This window comes from Hippocampus comes, unplaced genomic scaffold, assembly GCF_001891065.2.
Source record: "Hippocampus comes isolate QL1 unplaced genomic scaffold, H_comes_QL1_v1.1 scaffold150, whole genome shotgun sequence".
NCBI classification, from domain to species: Eukaryota; Metazoa; Chordata; class Actinopteri; order Syngnathiformes; family Syngnathidae; genus Hippocampus; species Hippocampus comes.
The window spans coordinates 963,879-988,979 of NW_017805496.1; the positions used below are offsets into that span (position 1 = coordinate 963,879).

The window sequence follows — 25,101 nt, forward strand, 5'->3', positions numbered from 1 at the left end:
GTTCGATTTTAAAACCACTAAATTTTATGGATACTGGCACACCGCGGAGAGCTTTTCCATCACGGCATAATTTTGACGGTCTGTCGGCATATTTCTAATTCTTACTAAATGCTGGATTTTAGGAACAGCTCTTGTAGCCGTGCCGCAGGGCGTGGCCGGCCGGCTACAGTGTTGATTACTGGACAACAGTGCAGCAGATGCAGTAAATATTATCTGTGTTGTCGCAGGATATGATGTCGAAACATAAACAGCTGCCAGTAAAACCTGACCTGAAATATCTTAGCAGCTGCCTCTTTTTTTATGTGACTCTCGACAGTCATAACACCGTGAGTTGGTGAACGTGCCCAAGGCCACCTGTGCCATTACGATCCAACATCCATATGCGCTCTCTTACCCAACCCTGAGCCGAGTTGAACATGAAAGCATCCGCTTCAATTTCCACCGAAAGCAGCGCTCTCCCTACTGACAGAAAGTGATCCTCGCAGATGTTATATCAAGCAATCGCTGTTGCTGTGCAACATACTGTAAATATGTGACACTACCAAGACGCTCCAGTTAATGGAAACGACAAAAAAACACACCAATGAAGATATAATGACACATTGAATGGGGATGGAAGCAATTAGATGAAGTCAACTCCTTTCGGAACAAAATTTTGAGGAAAACGAATCCTGCGAGACAAACGAGAATCCCTCCCCAAACTACGACAAAGCCTTATGGGCTTCGGATTTACGCATCAACATGCACAAGGGTGCTCATTATTCAGCCACGGGCTTCCAAACAGTTTGTGAAGTCATGTTCTTTCGCCCACTGAAGTAAGCGTAAAAGAAAAGAAAATACTTTCATCAGTGCGAGATAAACCGACTGCGTGAGGAAAATACGGCCTGGTTGGATTTTTCAAGTGGCAAAATTGGGACGATAACAAGTGGCGTACGTGTGTGCGTGTATCCGGACTAAATTATAAACACCCTTCCTAACAAAGATGGGATGTTGTGTAATAAATAAATAAATACATTAAAAAAAACAGAAATATAATGATGTACAAATCCTTTTCAACAACATTCAGTTGAATACACCGGAAAGACAAGATGATTTAATGTCCAAACTGATATACATACAATATGCAAATTAGTATACTATGTCTTTAGTTGAGATGATTTAATGTCCAAACTGATATACAATATGCAAATTAGTATACTATGTCTTTAGTTACATTTTATACAACGTCCCAACTCCAGCGCACTTGAGCTAAAGTCTACAAGTATAAAGGGCACCCAACCCAAGGGAATCGCTCGAGGCAAGTACAACAAGTACTTGAGAGACAACTCGCCTGACGTAGCGCAAGTGTTATTCTGGGGATTTTTCTTCAGTTTTTGGCTTCGGGTGCGTGATGAAAACTCCGGCCAAGTTATCGAACTTTTTAAATGAAATCTGTGAGGCAGGAAAAGTTTTCTTGGTAACTTCATTACGTCGTGTTGTGGATTGGGAGTGAGGTTGCACTCGTGTAGCGTTTCTGTTCTCATCTTTTGATGGCTCCATCGAAAGCATTAGAAATTCCGGCTCTGTCATTGCAGCGCAACGCATCTGTCATAGATTTCAAAAAAGGCCATCTATCAGTCTCTCTCATGCTTTTGTTTCTGATTTTTGTGAATAGAATGAATTGGAATGTACCATAACTACAATTTTGCGGTTCAGCATGCAACGTCCGAGATGACAAGTCTGTGATTGACGTGGCTGCTCACCAGTTCCATAAATCCAGTACATGGAAATAAAACACCTCCAAATCTCAAAAGGATGATGGGATTTTGTTTTTATTATGACATTGTTGTAAAAAAATTAAATTTAAAAAAAAAAAGAGAAAGAAAAAGAGGGCACAACGGTAAGCGGCAAAAAAAAAGGCAACTTGAGTCTGAAAGTAGAGCACATACGATACGATAGCAGATGCATCATGTTTAATGGATAAAATGACCCAAATTCCACGACCTGTTGCCGAGGACACGACTTGCATACCGTACGCAGATCAAGATGGATCCCGATCGGGTGTTCTCACCCAGTCTGCCGGCTTCCTATCTGCACTTACCTCATCTGAACAATGACCTCATCTGCTCATCGCAGCGCCTGCCCTTTTTCTGACAGTACCGTGACACCGGAGTTATTTTCCATTGGTATGGAAAAAAATTGAAAAGTAAAAACAACGATGCAAAGTCTTGTAGGGCATGCATTTGTGCATCCAAGTGTCCCTCGAGTCTGCTTGTCACACCTCTGCCTCATCAACAGCGAGGAGCCCATATTTGGGCATCTGACTGCAGTAGATGGCTTGGCCCTCTTGATGACACACTCCATCAACCACCCGCCCCCCTCCGGCCCCCCCACGCAAAGCCATACTGGAGAGCCTGAAACCAACAACGTAACTGGGGCAGCAGGCCGATATAAGCTTAGCAACGCTAATGATAGCTGAAAGCTGGCAGAGTGGCGGACTCACGGGTTCTGACCTTGGCATGAGCAACCACATTTGTCACACAACAAGAAGTTTGGGCAACGCTTTCTGACGGCGGGTAATTGTGAATCAAATCATTGTGAAATCAAGGCATTGGTCACGCAAAGAGGAAAGCAAAATAAATACCAAATCCCCATCAAAAGGGCGGGGAAAAGGAAGCTTTGATGAATGTCATCCCGTCCGGCAAAGGCTCACAATAGCTTTGTAAAGCGATGAAACAGGAGAAAGCATGTGTTCGGTATAATACAGATGGATGAGACGCTACGCGGGTTTCGACGCTCAACCCGACAAAAATTAAAGGCTGAGTGCCAGATTAATTCAAATGGTGGCCGTTAATTCCGTCACCGCATTCTTCTAAATGCAGGGTGATTATTTTGAGTTGCAACCCGAGCTGGACCTCTCAAGCAAAACGGCTAAATATTTCACAACAAAAGTGTACCAAAAAATAAAAATAAAAATCATAGATTAAAACCAATGCATCAATGACATTTTCAAATGCCTTTCATTAGGCTGCCTGGCAAGGAGTCAAATCACTCTTGAGATTTTTTTTTTGCCTCAGCTGCTTATAAGCAGCCATTGATCAAACGTGCTGTCGGTTGCCCATGGATTGAAACACAATAACTACACATCAAGTCGTCTAGAGCTGTAACAAGACGAAACATTCAAACAGAAGAATTTCCGTGCAGGTCATAGTTGAAAAGTGTGAAGAGGCCAGATAATGTGTCAGAGATGCGTTCAAGTGAACAATAGTGATCTCAACAATCAAAGACTCGGCTTTCAACTTTTACGAATGCTAACTCACACTAAAGTTTTTTCAAGTTTTCTATCATTTTTTTAACTTCGTGGCACGCGAGTCTTCCGATGTCATTTTTCGTAGCTTGTTGAAATAACCCACTTCAAAAAGGAAGTAAAAACAATTCACAATCATCCAAATAGGTTTTGTTTCACTGCAATTTCATCATCAGACTAATTCTCCAGACCAATTTAACAAAATCTAATCATATAGTAATTTATTATCATTTGCAATGTTTTGCCAGGCTGATATGCCGGGGAGCAATGTAGAAAAAAAAAGATATATCTATCTTTGAGCGCACTGGCATAGTAAATGAGGAACGCAGGATGTCATTTTATGGCTGCTGGACACAAAGGTAATACAACATGCATCATTATAAGACTTTCAAGGTGCATCGCTCCCAGTTTCTTTCCTTCATTAGGCACTGACGCCATGAAACTAATGTCCGTAAACTGCCGGCAATTCAATGTTTCATTTTAACGATTCAAATGATCAGAGGCCCGAAATGACAAGGGATATATGAGGAAAAGTCACTGATAAATAAACACTAAGCGAACGCAGAGCCACAGACAAACCCAATTTTGAGGGTGAAAATTACATCAACAATGGTGTATATCTTCGTGTATTTGTAAACAAACAAACAAACAAAAAAAGGATAAAAACAAAACCCTGTGGTGTGTCTTAAAAAACTGTGAACATGCAGGGGGAAAATGGCTGCCAATTTTAAGCTCACTGATAAAATGATGCTGCATCCCAAGATTTGGTGTACCGTATTTTCCACACAAAAAGGCACACTGGATTATGAGGCGCACCTTCAATGAATGGCCTATTTCGCCTTAATAATGTGACATTCAACCGTATTTTGAGCAAAATCTGGTCTTTCAAAAGCGTGCATCAAATTGGTAGCCCACTGCGCTATTCATCAGCCGATAAATAGCTTTAAAATGGTTGGTGACCCCTGATCGAAAGTATAACATGCACCGGTGTGTTGTTGAACTTACTGTTTCATACCAAATAAATTGACCGTGTCCTGCTGCTGTTCCGGCACATATATTATATCAATGCTAAAAACAACAAACAGAAATATTGCTAAGAGTGGTATTCCAGACTGACGGCCTGGCTGTGAATTTATGTTTTCATGGATGTAACAGGACTTTGCAGAACCAGTAGATATAGAAATTTGGCCGACTTAACCTGAGGGCGAATGTCTCACTTTGATCATGGAGCATCTTAACCCGCGGCAATACACATGGGAGGTCAGCAGGGTCCCCCCTCCGAGACCATTAACATTCCCCCCACCACTGACAGACATTTATACAGTAGGAGGCACTGAGGACCAACACTAAGCTGACTGCTTTGTCATGGATGAAGTGGCCCAGCCGTAGCAGCTGGGTCTCAAGATGGCGTGCCTTCAGGGGGGACGTTCTGCAGCCAGGACACACAGAGCATTAGCCATGCTGGTGACTGCCACAAATATGTGAAGCTTAAAATGGCTTGAAATGACTATTGTGCGGCGGGTAGGAGCAGAACGGTGTTGTTTTTAATGTCATTTTTTTGTTGTGTTCCAATTAACATACGGTTGTACCTCATGCTAGTTAAGCACATAATTTTGGCCACTCACAAATGAGACAGATTCTTGAAAATGTCTTGTATCTGTGATTAGATGTGACCAGGGAAAAAGATATGAGCCAGGTGCATTGACAGATTTTGCTTAATGTAGGACTTTTTCAAAAAAATCAATTATTATAACTGATCTTAATTTTTATAATAGCTCATATGATGCAGAACGTTAAACATAGCAAACAGACATGTGCTATCGGGGTGGAAGGCAGTTTGTAAGCACCCACTTCACAGCGGACTGTGATCGCCCCGGCCAACTTTACATGTCCCAGTGGAGGTCTGCTTGTAGTTCACCACAATGTTTGCGCTTCAACCTTGGACACCAGCAATTCGGTTTCTGCTTCCTCCATGTCAACGACTGTCCTCCTCTCGCGAGTCGTTTTAAAAGGGAATGGGAGGAGAAGCTTTGATTGGCTGCAAATCAGGTCAACTGTGTTCACGGCCACAACAGCGCAAACCGTTTCTTTCTAACTGTGCCAAGATTTGTACACATTTTTGATTTGTATTTGGCACCAATCAACTAATATGACGTGGTAACTCTTTATATTTATAAACCATGTCCAGATTTTGTAGTACTCACTGTAGGCCTTTTGAAAACTGACTTATCAAAAAACTGATTCTATTCTTTGCAGTAATGATGCTTAACATTAAACGTGATCACATAATGCATCAATATTTCAAATCGGGATAAATGTATAGTATCGCATGATATTCCTCCCTGAGCATTACTATCCATGCTATGGCAAAAGCTCTCGTTCTAATGCAAAATATGAAGCCTTTTTTGCCCACCCCCCTCCCCCCTCTTACTTTTGTGACTCTCAAATTCCCTGCATGTGAGTGACATTAAGACTTTGTCGCTAGAGTCAGACCAGCATAGCGGAGAAGAAAGAAAAAAAGAAAGACTGACAATACCAAAGAAAAACAAGAACTATTTCATGTCTCACTAGCGTCACAGAATTATTTCCTGATGCTTTTGCCTCTGAGCTGCCGCAATTGCATTGTGCATTTAGTGAAACTACGACAAAGGGAAACTTTGAAATGATGAGGTGCGGAAAAATGGCAGAGATTGCATAAAAATGTCACTCAAGGTGTACAATACATATCAGGAGATGATGTCAAGTAATTTAGAATGCACGTGACCTTTTCGAGAGCGACCTTTTGATGACAATGTCCTTTTGCGAGAGAGAGACACACAGACACACACACACACAATGAAGACACATCTAATCTGCCACTATGTTCACTGATTGAGCATCTTGCAAGTCTAAGTGTGCCCCAGAGGCAAAGCTGGGACCAAAACTAAGATTTTTTTTTTTTTTAACTGATGAATGAAATGTTCTTAACATAAGTGCTAGGGTGGAGTTTTAGATATTTTAGACATTTTAGACTTGGTGACAAGGGGACATGTTTTTGTATAAGCCACTCGAGCAAAATGAGCTTTCGAGCAGAAAAGAGAAGCAAAGACTGATTGAGGAGATCTTCAGCAAGGGGCTGCTTTTGTTCGCAGCCCATGTGGCACCCCGAGGAGGAGAAACCAAGCTCTGCATTGAGGGTGGCTTTTATCACACTTTTAGCAGAGCATTGTCTAAACTGGGTGCCAAGTAAAAGGCTTCGCAGGAGCTGAGAAGGAGCTGGCATCAGGAACTCAGCAGTAATGAGCCCAACAGCTGAGGCCCTTTGGGAAACACGAGCCAGTGTGCACATAATTTGACCTTCTGTAAGTAGAGGACGGACACAAGGTTGTAAGTGACAGGCACGGCTTATTTCATTACGATGATTAGCTATCCCAAAACAAAAATTTGACTCTGAGTGACAAGGATGTATGTGAATATATTGGGTGTATGCCAGTCATTCGCTTTCGAGAATATGGAGACATATTTGCATAATGCAATCGAGTCCTGTGAATGCCTGACCTTGCCCGCGCTCCGTAATAACACTTTTGGAGGTAACGTCACACAAATGTGTTTGCGTGATGAAAAAGGCCTACAGCAAAGCGCTACAATCCAATAAATGCGTTGTTTATCAGTTCATTTGTATATGGCTGCTCTTCCTGAGCAAGACGGATGTATTCATTTTCAAGCATATTGCGAGACGACTTTCCATACCCATACATAAAACATCTCGTGAAGAGACACCGTATTTCAGGTAAAACGGCAAATCATTTTGCTTATGTACAGCACTTTTGAAGTTGCTACTACAAGTCGGTTACCACACCAGGAGTTAGCATAAGAATTTCGAAATTGGAAGTGGAGGTTCAGTGTCGATGATGAATAAAATTGAAGCAAATGAGACACTTCATTAAATGAGCAAAAACTGAATGAGCCAGAACTAACTGCAGTTATCTATTACTCTCCATTGAAAGTGTTGATCAAATATCTTGTTTCTGTATTAATTTTCAGTTAAAGAGCTACAAAAAAAAATAAAAATAATAAATCACATTGAATGTGTTTCTCACATTGCTGTGGCTGCTTTCGGACTTGTTACCAGCAGTGATGGTGTCCATTGAACAAATGTGGGGCCACACTGAAATGTTCAGACAATGAAGATGGCTAGCTAGCTAGATAGCTAGATAGAGTGCACTAGCCAGCTAGCTATTTAGCTAGCTATTGAGATAAATAGACAGATAAACACTTATCAATAAATAGAGAGCGAGAGAGAGAGAGAGAGAGAGAGAGAGAGAGAGAGAGAGAGAGAGAGAGAGAGAGAGAGAGAGAGAGAGAGAGAGAGAGAGGGATACGCCTTTTCTCTGTCCTGTTTGGTGTACACATTAGATACATACAGTAAATACAGTAAGTGCTGACACTGTCTGTGGTCACAAGGTATCAATCTGATCTTGCTTACCTGTGTTAATATTTAAGATCTTTGGGCATGATGACTAACAATGTTGACGTCTGAGCGGTACCGTCTATTAAAATGGAGTAAGCCACAGGGACGACAAGTCTGGTACGACTTTCTAAGTGGAAACCCATGTATGGCACATGATGGAATGGAGGCACCAGAGGCTTGTTTTTGTTAAAATGACAGAGTGGAATCTGGTGTTGACAGGGAAGCAACACAGGGACACACGTTGATGAGTAGAGGACACAAAAATTCCATAGCAAAAAAATAAATAAATAAATCTGTCAGGTTTTTTTACCATGACATCGGGAATGATATTTGGAAATAGTGCAGTTAAAATACAAGAAAAATGAGTACCGGTACTCAGAATAGTTCTGATCACGGAATACTCACTTTCTTTTCTGTTTGAGGAGAAAGAGGAGCACCTTATCTTCTCCGCCTGAAGCAACCCTAGTGGAGTCACCCTCGCAATCATAAGCACGGAAGGTCCGAACCTAGCATTCGTCACCACTTCCCTCAGGGTCACGTTAGACTAAAGTGCTGAGGTGATAATTTGGCGCACTGTGATTGCTGTTTTAAAAAGTGATTTGCCAGCAATCGGCGTCACCTGCTGCTGGGTCATGGTGAAATGCAGATTAGGAACAACGGGTCAGAGCAGAGAATGCGGACAATTTTTCTGTCTTCTACTGTTCCTGTGCAGGGGCTCGGTAACCATGGCAATTTCCACTCATTGATTCACACTACCATGCAAAAGTCAACAATGTGTTGTCTGAACATTTGTTGAGGGTTTTAGGTACCGACAGAGGCACTCAGTAAAGGCCTGACATGTGTGCTTGATTGTGATTATCAGGAGACGAAGTCTGGATAGGGCAGCGCGCGGCAGGAGTCCAGCCTGCGACGACGTTACGTGGCGGCCACGTTGGAAGGTGCGACGTTCCCATGAGGTTCACTTTTTGGGCACCATCAAAGCATTAAAACAGAAAAAATTTTTCGGTGGAAGGTAATAGAGTCAAATGCTGTGGTCATTTCAACAAAGGAGAGTGTAGTTTTTGAGTATTGATCCATGCGAATTATTTTATTTGAATGTGCGCAATTTACATTCCTATTTCGATGTATCACTTAATGAGTAGATTGCAAAACCAGTCCTGATACCATGTTTTGTGAGTTCTGTGAGTAGTTGCTGGAGAGGTATGACCGTGTTAGCAGGAGGAAACAAAAATAATAACAAAGTAGCGAGCCTACACTTGGATCTAGCAGGCGCACAAGCACGTGATTTACTACTAGCGTACTCATGGTGGGAGGGCGCTGTGGTCTGTGTGAGAGTTAGATATGTGGATTTGTATTTTATTTCTGGACCCCTTGTCACCTGTGCCGCCCAACAACAGCACATGAGCAGAAAAGTCTGAAGACGACTTTGAACAGTCATGTTTTCATCTGTTCTTCTTCACGGCCCCCTCCTGCCGGCTTTTATCTTCTGAATAGAGACGGCAAGCAGAAATTGCAGCTATAATTAATCGACAGAGCTCTGGCTTGATGGGAGTAAGAGGCGGCTGGGAAAAAAAAAAAAATCAATACGACAACACAACCCCCTGTGAATCGTACGACTTTTCATCCTGGATGGATGACAGAGGCATTCGCACTTCTCAAATTTGCGCCGCTGAGTGGCTGTCTTGCAACGAGTGCACAAGCAACAAGCGATGCCTCCCTGACTCTTGGGGGGGGCTGAGGGGGACGACTGAGAGGGATCATCACCTCTGAAGAGCATGATTATAGATCGGCTCCCACGGAGAGCTCTTGCAGAAAAGGGCCTTGACCGCCCAATCGATGAGCGATTATATCATTGTTAACTTCCACTTTATTATGGAACGTGGATTCTGGGTGAACCACCTCCGAGCGGGATTATGAAGTAGCATTTCTATTCTAGTGATACGTGTGTGTGTGTGTGTGTGTGTGTGTGTGTGTGTGTGTGTGTGTGTGTGTGTGTGCGTGGTGTGTGTGTGTGTGCGTGCGTGTGTGATTGGTTGTTAATATGTTCTTGGGTATTTCTACAGCCAACAGTTAACAACCTGTCATGTTAGAGGCAGCAGCAGTCAAACGCTGGGCTGATATTAGCCACAACTCGTGTGCCCTATCAAAAAGTGGCAGCAGCAAAAATGGCTTTGTGTTGGCGCAGTTACCAAGGTGTGTGCTGTGTGTGCGGTACCTGTTACAATCGACGTGCAGCAGTAGGTGGGAGGAGCTTATAGTGAGGGCAATTTTGTGCCACTGGCCATCAGCGAGACGGTAGGGGAAGGACTCGGTGCGGGGCTTGCCCTTGAAGCGATAGTGGTAGCGGATCTCCTCTCGAACGCCGCTGCTCTCCAATTCAAAGTAGCTAAAGGTGAGGGGAGAGGGTCAAAGTCAAACATTGTTTCCGAGGCTGGGTGTTCAGCTCGGAGGAATGAAAACATACTCCTGAAGAAATTGCGCAGCTTCATGAATTAAGACTCGTACAAACAGTTTGGAGAATCTTATTCGTTTTAACCTGCTTATTTATAGTTTTCTTTCTCATCTGTTGAGAAAGTTCTCATCGTAGCTTTCTCTGGGCCATGTTTATTGTGGTGCACGCCTTTCCAGTGATGCCAAAAAAAAAGGACAGTGCACCTTTGCTGACTCAAGTTTGAAGACACCTGTTGCGCTGGCTACAGGACACAATTTAGTTTAACATGTCCATCTTTTTCCTGGAGACCATTTTCTTTCTTTCATTGAAAGGGTACCACCACTTTTGTCCAAGTGTGTAAAAATGCAACAACATTCTCAACAAAAATCTCTGTCACATGCCAATATCTCAATGGACGAATCTACACAAAATACTGAACAAGAGAGGAGTTCATGGGTGGACACCACGGAGGAAGCCACTGCTGTCCAGAAAAAAAAAATTGCTGCAAATTTGGAGCTTGCAAAAGATCACCTGGATGTCCCACAGCAATACTGGCAAAATATTGTGTAGAAAGTTGAAACCAAAGTTGAGTCGTTAGGAAGGAGGAAAAAAGGCACAGCACACCAACATCAAAACCTCATCGTTGTTGTGAAGTATGGTGGAGGGGCATCATGGTTTGGGGCTGTTTTGCTAACTCAGGGCCTGGACAGATTGCTATCAAAGGAGAAATGAATTCCGAAGTTTACCAAGACATTTTGTAGAAGAACATAATTTATGTAGAAATCCCAGTAATTCTTTTTTTCGAGCGACATCAAGGATAAAATGAACTGAAAGGAAAAAAATCTGTGCTGTTCTTTCCCAGACTAAACTACGGGCACAATATTTTCCCTTCAGCTCTTGTCTAGGATTTCCTGCCCAAACTGTAGCCTTGAGTTAAACTGTAACAGGAGCATGGCATGAAAAGATAACTGTAAAATCAACAAATAAAAATATATTCCCTTCACTCTCTTAGCTGCTATTCCCATTTTTATTTTGTAACTTCAGGCACTTGACCTGTATTCTTGCATTGTGTGCAGCCTCATGAGCCAAGCTGAATTAGGAGTCAGCCAGCCGCAGCAGCCGCTTCAGAGCTGCAGGCAACGAGTCTTGGCATTTTAGCCTCCCCGTGGCAGCAGGTGACCTGAACAGTGGGACCTTTGGCACATCGCGGACATGTTAAACGACAGAACCACTGAAAAATGATTTCTAACGTACAAAACATTGCCCAAAGTTAGCAGCCCCCTCGCCAATTCCGATATGCTGACGTACGCGAGAACCCACGCACAAAGGCATTGGAATCAAGCCCATTCAATCGCAAAAGCTCAAGTGTATCATGTATATTAATGACGCGGGAGAGTGTATCCTTCCCAGTGAATATCAATGTGGGCTACGCTGCAGTAGACTGATGCCTTTTCCTGTTGGGAAAAATTGAATGAAACTGAGAAAAAGTCAACAGTCCCCCGATGCAGACAACACCAATAAATATAAGACACGATCATCTTCCCGATAGTGAACTTGGAACGAGTTTTATCCAAGTCGGCTCGATATGAATAAATTCAAATGTCAAAGGTTGGGCTCTGCTTTCAGGCTCTCAGTTTTCATCAAATACGGAGAAACAAACAAACATACTTTTGAAATGCAGCGCATGAATGTGTGCCTTTCTCTGAGCCGCGATCAATCAATTCACTGGGATAAAGAAAAAAAAAAGAAAGAAATGGAGGAGGCCTAGCTCATCACGTATAATCAAGAAGATCAACCCTTGTGACACGGCTAATGGTGGCCCATCAGCCACCCACTCCGGCCAGGCTCATAATTAGATCACATGAACACTGTATTTACGTTAGATCAAAGCAAAGTAAATTAAATGTCAAAAAGAAGTGCTTTATGTGTAAGAAAAAGTCGTATTGCCCCCCGCATGGCGCAGGGATAGCGTTCCAACAGCACCAACGCGTGTGTATTTGCGCATCACAGATAAAGGCGATGGAAATAAAAGTCACGGCGGGCCAGCTCGAGCGCCGCGTCATCAAGCACCGTGTCATCACCCCGAAATGAAATGAATACATCACCGCGTGGCTCCGCCCGCCACTGACCTGACAGCTCGTCGCCATCAATGATACTTGTCAGCCAGAGAAGATTCATTTGCATTGAGTGAAGAGTAAAGCCATCATAAAAGCTCGCCAGCCTCCTCTCCTCGCTTGATGGAAGCCTCGTCAAAGTTTAGCGAGGCTTCACTGGATTCGCCGAGTGGGCAGACACACCTTTATCTTGATTCGACTCATGAAATAATCACCAAAGCCATTAACTCCACTTCACAGCCGGCGTTTGTTTTATAGAACATTTAGTCGGAGCTGTTGTAATAGGGAATATTTAATGAGGGGGAATAATCTACTGGCGAGTTGTAATAAACATGGCCTGCCACACAATGAAAAAAAACAAAAGGAAATCTCTTGAAGTGTCTCTGCACTGCACTGGATACAAACAAAAAGTCTATTGAGATTTTAAGAGTCGGGTGTTTCAATGGATAGCATGTACACAACCTGCACTTGACTTGAGGAAATAAGCATTCCGCAATGCACAGAAACATTTTTATGGAAGCCCATTTTGTCAACTGTGATAGTAAAGAAATGTTTCATGTAACTTTTTGAAAACAAAAAAAAAAAAACAAACAACAAAAAAAGAAGCAATCCTCAAATTTGTGCTTGTTTACCTCAGTGAATATCACATTTTTCTCATTTTATTTTGACTAATAGTCAATAACAAACAAATGTGTCATTTTGTGTACTGACATAGGGATCTTATTTAACCTTTTCAGGGACAGCGGTTACTATAGTGGAGAGCTTATCATGTTATCATGGTTACAGGGCACATGAAAGGGTTAAAGTACTTATGGCCTCAAGATGCTCTATTATTTTACTAAAAAAAAAAAAAACTCACTTTATGTAATTTTTGCTCTGGAAAAGTACATTGGCAAGCATCTTCAATAATATCAGTGATGTCTTGGTGTGACGTCAGCCAAAGAACCGGGGACGATTGGTATATTTTAAAATGCTCAACTACGTTGCTTATAATGTCTGAAAACTGCGGTTGTCGCCAAAATGTATGTGGACATCATGATACAGTATCGGCCCACTTTAAGCCTCCATCTCACAGTACGATATATTCACGGTGTTAAGGCGATGCTACCTTTTATTGTTGCGGTATTGTGGAAAAAAAAAAAATAAATACCATATTTTCCACACTATAAGGCACTTCAGCGTATAAGGCGCATCTTTAATGAATGGCCTATTTTAAACCTGTTTTCATATACGAGGCATACCTCATTATAAGGCGCATAGAATAGAAGCTACAATAGTGGCTGGAGTTGCATTATGCATCCAATAGATGACGGTATGGTAAAGGATTACAATACAGCTTTATTTATATAGCTTTGGCGCGAGCAAGTGTTCTTCAACAAAATGGAGGCACCTCATTTCTCAGGCAAAAGTTTGGATTTCTGTGATTGTTGGGAGGGCTGTGTATCAGCAATGCCCTTTCCCTTCAACCCCGGTGTCACGTTTCTGCTTTATGTAGGGCAGGTGACAGCCAATTATCCGTTCAGAGGGGAGGGGACTTGTCAATGAAGAGAGAGACACTCAACTAGAAAACGCGATGGCGATGGAGCACAGACGCCTATCTGAGAACTGGTCTGTCGATTTCTGGACCAAGCAGATATCCTGATCACATTCCTGCAATGAAGACTGATCTGTCAACAAAGACCATAACGATATTGATTAGTTCAGTCTGATGAAGAGAACGTGATTCCCATTTTCAGTTTGCGATGACGTGTTGCAAAGTGGTGCACAGGAAAATCCACCTTAGTATGCGTTCATACGGTTGTTTATTATGATTATTATTTTATTATCTGAACCTGTTATATGAATGTAAAAAATATGTACAGTACAACATCCATCCATCCATCCATTATCTGAACCGCTTATCCTCACAAGGGTCACAAGAGTGCTGGAGCCTGTCCCAGCTGACTTCGGGTAGTAGGCGAGGTACACCCTGAACTGGTTGCCAGCCAGTCGGGGGGCATTCGCGCTCACAATCACACCGAGGGGCAATTTAGAGTGTTCCATTAGCCTGCTATGCATGTTTTTGGACTGTGGGAAGAAACCGGAGTACCCGGGCAAAACCCGCGTAGGCACGGGGAGAGCATGCAAACTCCACACAGGAAAGCCGGAGCCGGAATCGAACCCTGCACCTCTGCACTGTGAGGCGGACGTGCTAACCAGTCACCCATCGTGCCGCCCACAGTATAACAGTGAAACAGAAAAAATAAAATAAAGGAAATGTATGTTATGTTACCATTCAGAAAATGAATTTTTTCAAAAGAGGCGGAATCAAGGAGATTTGGAGCTACTCGAGCGAACAGCGGCTTCCCTCACATAGGTTTGAGGGGCTCTTCCTGTCGTCAAGCAGGCGTTTTGACACATGAAAAGAAAACGAAGGTCTGAGCTACAGGATAAACATTAAATGTCAGGCATCAACGCTGAGAACGGTAGAGATGTTCTGCACCTGAGAACAAAACACCAGAGAAAATCTTTTCACCACTCTGTGTGCCAATGGCTGTGTCGCTTTCAAACCCCTGTAGAGACACCAAAAAAAAAAAAAAAAAAAACTGGGCCCACCACAGAAAAGAAAAGAGGAAAACATCTACCAAATTTGAATGAGTACAGGTATTGCCAAGTACAGCGCATTAAATCGGTCTTCAAAATGCTACAAGCTAATCACCAGCTAGCCTACAAAACAGTGAACTTTCCCGGATGTGTCTCTGTTGCAAAACATCTGAATTCATGTTGATAAGAATGTTTATTTTTCTGAGGTCGATAAAGCCCACTTACATGTATCTGCATTCAGTGCTAAAAGGTCTTTCAGTCGCTTTATTTCGCAAACATGCCAGGCGGTCAAGACAAACACCGTTCGCCCTCAGTTTGTTTGAATTCACGAAAAGCCGACAACTTCATATTTTGAGCGCATATTTATTTGAAATGTCGCAATGCGACAATCGTGTCAACAATCTGCGCCTTAGCATGAACGCATTCATGACATTGGACATACTTCTGAATTGCAAGGCCTTTATTTTAAACGGCATCAGTGCTTATCCCACACTGGCAACTAATCACCGCGAACAGAAGTTTTCTGTCAGTATTTATCTTCCGCTCCGGCACTCCGGTAAGCTTCCTGTGTTGTTAACTAAAGTCGACAGGTATTACAGCAGTGTTATTCGACACTTCTGTCAAGCTCACCTTCATGTGACTCATCCTTAACACGCGGCCCCTTACGCCAAAGAACCGATGAATGGGAGAGGCTCGCGGACCTTGAGAATGACGAGTGCTGACCACTTCAACAGAGAGACTCGCTGTGCATCTTTTGTGTCCCGAGCAGTGGAGAAACTAAGCTTTGAATTTGATTCTCACAGAGCTATTGCCACAATCAGTGACAAGAAGTGTTTTTACAGGGGCGACTGAGGAGAAGTGCTGACTGGACAGAAAAGATTTCGGTTTGTAGTATTCAGCCTCAAAAAAGCAGCACAAAGAAGCGGAAGAAAGGCCGTTATGATTTTGCAGCGGGGACTGTGAAACGCTCGCATTCAAAACGCTGTTGTCACTTTGAGGATGAACAGGGTGAAGGATGAGTGAAAATTTCCATTTCCTTGTAGCTGAGCCCGGCAGAGGAGGCGGGATGGAAAAGAGGATGCTTGGACCGTACAGTGAGAAATATGAAGAGCAAGGCGACAGAGAGAATTACGGCACAGCCGACATGATCGAGCTAGCTGTCTATTATTAAGTAGTCGAATGACAGCTCTGAACTAAGGCTCTAATTGGGCCTTCGGAGAGGATTCACAGGTTCACAGAGGAACATAAGTCAGCACCGAGTCATTGGAGGTTCTGTCCATCTCCCTGACTGCAATTAGTGTCCACATGCGGTATTGAAGTCCGACTCGCAACGGCTTTTATCAAAACAGTCCCAGCCTGCTGCTAGCTAGCATGGCGGCATGAAAGGTTATGCATGTCGTAGCGGCAACCGTACCTCCACCGTGCTGTCATTACAACCATAGACCGATGACGAATCGAGGTAGCGTATCTGTGTGTTTTGAGTGTCTTTTCATCACTCATCTGTGACCATGCAAGTCATTGTTTACATGAGTACCATGTTCCAATAATCTCGCCCGAATTAGCTTGTATTCAGATCACAATAGGTCTAATTGGCTGCGAATAGAAATCAATTGTACTTTTCCTGTTTCCTGTGCTGTGCTTTTGACAAAAACCCCGAAAAGAACACACTTGTGGGCTAGAGTAGGTGGATTGCAAGTCTATAGTTTCACGACGACATAGAGATGCTGTGACAGTCTAATTTACAAGATATCCACAGAGTCTACTTGCGGCCCGGTGGGTTAGCGCGTCGACCTCACAGTGCGGAGGTTGTGGGTTTGATCCCGGCTCCGGCCTTCGTGTGTGGAGTTTGCATGTTCTCCCCATTCCTGCGTGGGTTTTCTCCGGGTCCTCTGGTTTCCACCCATGTTCCAAAATCATGCATGGCAGGCTGATTGAAGACTCAAAAAATTGTCCCTAGGTGTGAGTGTGAGCGCGGATGGTTGTTCGTCTCTGTGTGCCCTGCGATTGGCTGGCGACCGGTTCAGGGTGTTCCCCCGTCTACTGCCTGAAGAGGGCTAGGATAGGCTCCAGGACCCCCCGCGATTCTTTTGAGGACAAAGCGGATCGGAAAATGGATGGATGTACTCTACTGCTCTCTGGTGACCATGGCACAAAATGAGCAGCACAATGTCCATTGAATTCAAGACAAAATGTGGCAAAAACTGTTTGAGTCTTCTTCAAGACACCTCTCCATACACGCCATATATACTGTTTTGGTATGGCAACCAACTAGATCGCACTTAGTACCTTGAAGCATATTTTTTGTTTTGAAAGCTCCTATGATCCAACGTGACATTTTTGACTTGCCGTTACATTTGCAGCAGTAGCCATCCACTCGTAATTAGAAGCAGACCCAAAGCGCACACACTGCAACTGTTCCGTTGGGTTTGACCGCGTTGCTCGGGGTGCGGCGGGTCTTGGAGGAGATTAGCATTTTGAGGCTGATCTGCGCGCATGTACTTGTACAAGTTCAGGTGCAAGGCCATTTCCTGAACTGCATGGCTGTTTATGCAACATCCTGTGATAAGCAATATCAGCATGTTTAGAATTTTGACTCTTACAGACACAACACACACAGAAGCTTATCGCTCGGCCCGGGCAGCGCCAAGCGAGTGCTGCATTATCCCGGGCCACTCAATTTCCCCCTATCAACTACTGATAAAAAAATGACACCAAAATAGGTGATCTTCAACACCAGTCCTCAGCACACCTCTAGAACAGCCACCTGCAAACCACTAGAGCATGACAATTCATTGCATTTATTACAAAGAGAGAAGTCTAATCCGTTGCCGTAAAGTTGTGCCAGAAAGGAGCCGCGGACAAAATGAAGAGGATTACTGATGGATTACCTGTGTTCTGACTCATGGATGGAGAATATGACACCCGACGTTGAGGACTTCTGTTGGATGGAGGCCAAAAAGGTGAATTCACTTTTTCTCCTGAATAGCTGCATGACTTTCTCTGCGATGTGTGCTGGTGCTTGAACGGCTCTTCCGACATCTAAAGAAGAAAAACGTAGACAAATCATGAGCTCGTACGCTCACACGCAATCTGCGAGGATAGATAAAATCTCACAAAGTGAAACAAAGGAACACAACCATAATCGTGTATGTACACAATCTGGCACGATACTGTTTTTCTTTTAATTATTATAAAACACGCGTACACAATAGGCAGCCAACAAGACAAGCCTAATGACCTAGTGAGTTGCAACACACTAGCATACTTTCAGTTCATTGTTAGCGTTAGCCGCTAAGTGTTGCGCCACATGGCGCAATTCAAGTATCTTAAATTATGTTAATTAGTGAAAGTTTCCATGTATCAATCACCAAGACAACCACTCGAGCACCAACTGCGCTCTGTCTCTTACCTTGAGTAATACTGTACATGTATTTCAACACTTAATTTAGCTTTTCTTTTGAAGTTGGTCTACAGAATCAGTCGTGGCAGTTGACTTGACTGTGAACTGGGGATGACCTGATATTTTTAGCTTGCAAAAACACGGTGACAGACTAACCGGAACACTATATTCAATTTACAGGCCTCAAGCGCACCGGCGCACCACTTATGTCCAACACTGATAACAGGATTACATTGCTTGACAGATACCTGTATATTTTCTTGCTTTTTTATTAAAACAAAATGGATACTTTAGTCGTTATTATTTTTGAACAAATGTTTGCAAAAAGCCATCAGTGAGGCTTCAAAATGTGTGCATTCAAATCATTGAAAAAAATTCATGCGGATCGAGCAAGCACAATACATTATTTGCAGTCCCTACAATTTCTGGTCTAACTATCTGCAAGTCTTTCCTCACCACATCCTTAAACGCCTTCACTTCTTATTCCTGATCCTCCCCATCCTCATCACTCTCAAAGAGAAGCTCAGTTATCTTCGTCTCCGCCACATACAGCTCCTGTCTTCTGATGATCGCTATCATGTCCAAACCATGCAACATGGCTCTTCTCACAACCTTTCCTTGATGACCGTAATTGTGTTCCTCGCTAAATTAGACAATTAGAAAAAAAAGCACTGCTGTATTTAATGCAGACATCTGTCTCTCATTTAATTTCCATGTCTGTCTTAAGTCTTCAAGTGGAGTCAGACATTAAATTATTGACACCGTCCATCAGTAAGGTGCAAAAGGAAAAGGAACTATTGGAAAAAGGACCTTGAGAAACCTCAAATAATCCTGATCATGAAATCCAAGCAAAAGCTAAGCGCCACACCCACACAGTCTCTCGGCTGTAGACCGATGCACATCTCATGGCCAAAATAAAAAATAAATCACAGTCTCAGACGGAAACAGTGACGGCAAGCAGATAGATTGACACAGCAGACAAGAAAAGCACGGGGGGGGGGGACTTTTTTCCGCCCCTTTTAAATTCCAACTTATCACTGTAATCATAAGTCGAGCTGGTCTGCCCACAGCTTGGCTAAATCTTACAGATGGCCTTTTAACTGCTCCGAAAGACTTTGCTCAATGCCATGGAAGTAGTTAGCTTCTGTCTGACCGAAAATGAAGAGCCCTCTGCAAAGTGTCACAGCCCAAAAAAAAATAAATAAAAAAAATTACTGATTATTTTCTGAGGTCACAAAGTGTGCTCGGGGGAAGTTTTGAAACGGTCATTTTTCCACTGAACATCTGACAAGAAAATGCTTCGGGGTTAATATTGCATCCTGGAGACTTGTGTTTACAGTGCTTAAACGGATACTGCACACAATATACTCACTGGCTGTATATATGATTAGGACATACAAACTAGTCAGACACAAAATACTTTTCAACAAACTCCTTAATTGAAAGTCAAATTATTCATCTTTGTGAAATCATTTTGCAAAACAATTTTTAGCTCTCATGTATTATTACGCATGATTGGGCAATGTGCAAAATGTGTGTATTCAAAAACATTCCTCGAAACAGGCAAAACTAGAAATAAAATAAAAAAAACTAAATACAGGCGTGAAAGGTAATTTGTCAAATAACCACTTTAATCAAAAAATTGTAGCAGTGACACACTGTAAATGTTTCAAAAGAATCTTATTTATTCTGGATTGATTCTTGAAAGTATCCAGTTGCTCTACCAGTTCCTTTGTTTGTAATGTTTCCTCTTTGGCCAGCAAAGTACAAAGAGGAAACATTACACTACTCCAAATTTTAGGTCCTCGGTGACAAACTGGTGGAAATTGAAATCATTCTTCTCATTATTTACTTATAGCTTTAAATATTCAGGCAGCCTCAAAGTAAAGAGTTCATTTGTGGATTCCGAAATACTTTCCAGTAGACAGAAAGAGAAAAAGGTGCAGATTTTTAGTTTCTCTCCTGTGAATCCATTCTCTTTGCATTTAAGAGCAGGCTTAGAACTATATGTCATGATCATTTTTCAGTTTGGGGCTGCCTCAGGCTTGCTTTGAAATATCCCGTGGATGACGTATGCTAGTTTGCCAAGGAACCCTTCCACATATGATGGACTGAGCTTTCCTTTCCCACCTTTGCGATACAATAATTACCCAACCATCCCTGGGAGCCCTCGTTTGGGGCGTTTGCCTTGAAGGGATGCTGAAACTCAACACCAAATTTAATACTAGTATAGTGATACTTTGACTTTGAGTGCCTGCAACTGAAGACTTTCCCGCGGTGCAGCGCAGGCGAGGCCCGAGGAGCGCCATCCATGTTTTGGGAGACCTTCCGCATCGTCGCTTTTTCCCCACCAAAAAAAAAAATGTCTGCAATGCCCCGAGGCAAGCAGGAGGCCGGGACTGACTCTCAAGCAGACTGACTCAAGACTCTTGGTTTCAGCAACTCGGTCATAGCCAATTAAAGGCAGACAAATACAAAAATCATCTTGGCAGACAAGTTCTCTTTTAACGGAGACACATAATGCATGATTTTGACACAACTGAAAACATGCACAATAAATATGTCTACTTTTTAAAAAAATACTTGAGGAATCAAGAATTATACACACTTGCTCATTGTACACACTCTTGTTTGGACCCTGCCTGGGGACAAGAGTGTCGCATGATTCCTTTCAACATAATACTTGAGGAATCAACAATTATACACACTTGCTCATTGTACACACTCTGTTTGGACCCTGCCTGGGGACAAGAGTGTCGCATGCAAATGAGCCACTGCTCATTCACCGACACTACTGCTGCGCCACTTCCAAGTCTGACTTGATGACTGAAGGGGCGGAGCTTGTAGTTGGGTACTTGTTGATCTGAGTTGCAAGCAGTGAAGCTTCAAGATGCTTCATGAACCAGTTGTATTTTTTTTTTTTGACTCCTCGAGATGTGTTCGCTCATGCTAACTTGGGAGTCCACCTAAATTCAACGCAGCTCTAGTAAACGGTTGTGTTTGAGATGGTGGAGTGGTTACTTGAGAGAAGCAGATGTTCACCCAGCCTTGTTACCAAGTCATAGGCGGAGAAACATTGCATTACCATATACATTTTCCCCACTGTTACATCACAGCGTTCCATAAGTCAAAACGGCTTGATCACAGATACATTTTCCGAATTGGCATATCACAAAATATTTCCTTGGTCGTTTAATTTAATGCTTGATGGTAGGTGAAAAGAAAAAAAAAATGTGTTACCGTCAAGTTTCTTCTTTTTTGCAGAATATGTGGCCTACTGGAATCCAATCCTCTTTCGACCATTGTACCATATATTCCTCGCGTATAACTTTTGTGTAGGTTTTGATGGGTACGGCTTTTCTACTTGACTCCTTACTGAAGTTCTTTCTTTGTGCAAGTATTTCTTGAGACGAATGGCATATTACCTCACCCGAGTAGGCTCTTAAAAAATAAAATAAAATAAATTGTGGATGTGGACCTTTGGCTTCTGTAACCAATCTTCTCTGAGGGTTTTTTTTTGTGATTTTCCAAATCTCGTCCTGACCTTTGTTCACCTCAACTGGCATTTATAAATTATACTGTGCACCGTGAAAACAGCAAATTGAAAAAGCTCTCTGCATGTGGGCATCAACAACTTATTACACAGCTGATCCGAGAAACCAACGGCAGCTAAGAAGGCAGGCAATGCGGGGGGGTGCTTGAAACTCCAAAATTGGATTTTATTTTTAAATAAACTAAGCACTAGTATCATTCTCCAGCGTATGAATACAAACAATCTGTTGTGGTGTACTGATACACTGGGAAACTAAGTTTGTTTTTTCTGGTCTATTTTTAGATGACAGATTTGTGCACGATGGGCCAGTGGACTAGATTTTTGCAGATCATTCACAGCACGCGCTCTGGCATCTGTGCCGTGCCAGAGTTGAAGAGCATTTACGCCAAACCATTTATGCTTCTTTTTGAAATGTCATTTGGTCTTTCTTCTCTTATTTTGGGAACGTCCACACACACACAAATTGAGCCAGCGTGTCAGCCACGCATCTAGTCCACAGCAGACTGTCCCCAAGGAGCTAGCCTGTTTTTCAGATGCTCATGGGGGATTTGCCGGAAAGAGTTAAAAGTTTGGGCTGAAAGCGGGGTTGGAGCTGGAACTGAAGAGACAAACTACAGAGTGGGACTAAAAAAAGTCATGTGAAAGAAGGGTAGCATATGGAACTTGCATTGAAAAATGTTGTGAATGAAGCTGCGATGTAAATGTGGCTTTAAATTCCTGTAAGGAACAAAGGCACAATAACCATTTCGGAAAAATAAAAAATAAAAATGCCAACCGCAGTTGGCGTGTCAGGTTGACTACGGCAGCGGAGATATTTGATGCAGCCCCAAACAAAACAAAAAAAAAAACTATGGAGTTTATTTCTGCACAATATACAGCAGAATGGCAAAAAATGTCGAACGAGGCTTTTAGAATGGCAAAGAAAGTTAACATTGTTCATGCAAAAACAAAAGAGACAGAGAGCAGCACTTGAAGGCGCGCATATCAAGAAGCCTCGAACCACTGTCAAGCTCTCAGCACGCCTCCCCTAAGATGGCTCACATTTGAAGAATCTCCCGGCTGATGAAAAATTCATCACTCTGAATTGATAAAACATTGATGATTTGGTTGAGGATCCTTCCCTTTGCAAGTAAACAACCTGTATGTAAACATGAAAAAAAAAAACAGCTCTCTGCTCGGTAATCAGTTTGTCATGTTGCGTGTCACAGACCTAATGAGGTAAGATCTCGAGAGGGCGTCATCTGACGATGTCGTCGACTCTTTTTCAACAATCTTCAGACGAAGCGCTGTTGGATGACTCAAAAAAAGGGAGAAGAATTAAGGCCATTCGTCTGCGAGAGAGAGTCACTGGCTGTCACTTAAAGAACAATCAGGCAGATCCTTGATGCAAAACCCCAGCGGCGGGAATAGAAGATACCGCTGAAAGAAACGGGCTACATTTTCTTCTCTACGGAGGTGAATCTGTTTGTAGACGAACGCTCGGAGGTACACGCAAGTCGAGTTGTTTTTACTTCCTCCTACTCCCTTTGAACGCAAACTGTGTCTCTTAACCTTTTTGTCTTGATGTTGTTACGTATATACTATGTTGTGCGCATTTGTCTATGTATGTCGTTTGTTAAAAATAAAGTAGACGGAGTGTAGCTCAGGTGGCATTACATGAGAATAAATTCGATCATTTTTTTTCTAACACCCCACAAACCCAACAAAGAAGACGCTCTGAACTAGGGAGGGGCAATTTAAAAGATGGAGGGGGCACAATTTTTAATCAGCGCATATCGGACCACACACCTCCTACGACACAGGTATCAAACTCAAGACCCGGGGGCCAGATCTGGCCCGCCACTTCATTTTATGTGGCCCGCGAAAGCAAATCAAAGATGCCAAACTTTCATGATGCTTGCTAAAATCACTACCAAGATTTGAAATTCTCATTTGTAATCAATAAGAGTGATACTGTAAGCATTTTCTTGTTACCAAACCCGTCATGACAGTAACTTAAACAATCATAATGTAATATGTCCTTTCTCACTTGCCGTACAGTCATGCAACATGACATCACTGTTTCGTTAGATATTGAATGTCGTAGTGATAAGCAACTCAACATCAGTAATTCAACACAAAAATAGTTACTACGACATTATAAGAAAAACGTTACTTTTTGAAATTCTAGCCATCAGCATGGTGGGCTGGCACCGAGACACATACAACACAGCCAACTTTCTTAACCGGCTAGATTGATCGTTTGTGAAATGGGTGTCCGCAGGCACTTTGTTCTGTCCTCTGACTTTACACTAGGTGGCAGTGTTGCAATAAAAATACTGTTGAGATGAAATAGCCTATGAAGAAAATACAGTTTTTGGCAACACTCTGGCTTTGTTATTTTGCCTCCCGACACCACATGCTTAACCCGGTTCAGGAAGATTGATTCAAGGGACGGACGAAAACCCACTTCTGTCCTTGTGATGGAATGCCCATCTCTGCTAATTTGGTCATGGCTTCTGGCCAGGACCTGCTCGCTGTTCTGAGGGAGATTGACAGTTTTGTTCCTTTTGGCTGATGTCTGTCATCTCATGCCGAACACTGCTATTACAACTTCAAATTGAGCAGCTGCGGTCAACATTTCCACTTTCCAAAATTAATTGAGAGCCGCGAGTAGGCATGCAGCCTGAATGAGGCCCGCGGGCTGCTAGTTGCCCGTCTCTGGAATGTTCACTTTTAATCGGTGCTGTTTGAGGGAGGCGGTGGTTTTTTTTAATAGTCATTTCCACTGAGAATTGAACTGAGATATGTTACTCACTTTTCTTCACCCCATTTTTTAAAAAAAATGATTGACAAAGCTCGACTGCAAACTGCTACCTTCTAAATTTGATGAATGGAATAAATCTTTTCAAGCTCAAAGAGACCCTAAATTTCATTTGCCTTCTGAAACCCACTCCGACTGCTCAGAACAAACCAGCAAGTTCACCAACCTTCCTCAGAGTTGCTGTGGGTCCCCATTTATGTCAATTAGCCATGCTCTGCATTCTTGAAATATGCAATGGCGGGATGAGGCCCGGAAAGGCTCTCATCCTTCGAGAGCTGTAAACCACCACGTCATTAAATATCGAATAAAGCAACCAATCTCCAAATGAGCTAATCATCATGCAATCATGTTGATGGGCGGGCTCCTTCATCACATACTCACAACAGCCACATTGTTGATCACTCCAAGGGCTCTGCAACATTTTCCAGCCCGGAATGTTATAAAGAGGATGGAGATAAATGGCGGGGGGGGGGGGGGGCGA

The 25,101-nt window shown here is 42.8% G+C and overlaps 1 protein-coding gene across 1 annotated transcript in view; it reads right to left on the reverse strand.

The window, feature by feature from the left end:
- Nucleotides 1–25,101, reverse strand: part of LOC109519706 (protein kinase C-binding protein NELL1) — a 120,408-nt gene that overhangs the window by 82,576 nt on the left and 12,731 nt on the right. The window contains exons 3-4 of the mRNA XM_019876401.1: nt 17,753–17,903; nt 9,952–10,122 (exon numbers count right to left, since the gene is read on the reverse strand). Coding sequence (XP_019731960.1) covers nt 9,952–10,122; nt 17,753–17,903 — 322 coding nt within the window. The remainder of the gene's footprint in view (nt 1–9,951; nt 10,123–17,752; nt 17,904–25,101) is intronic.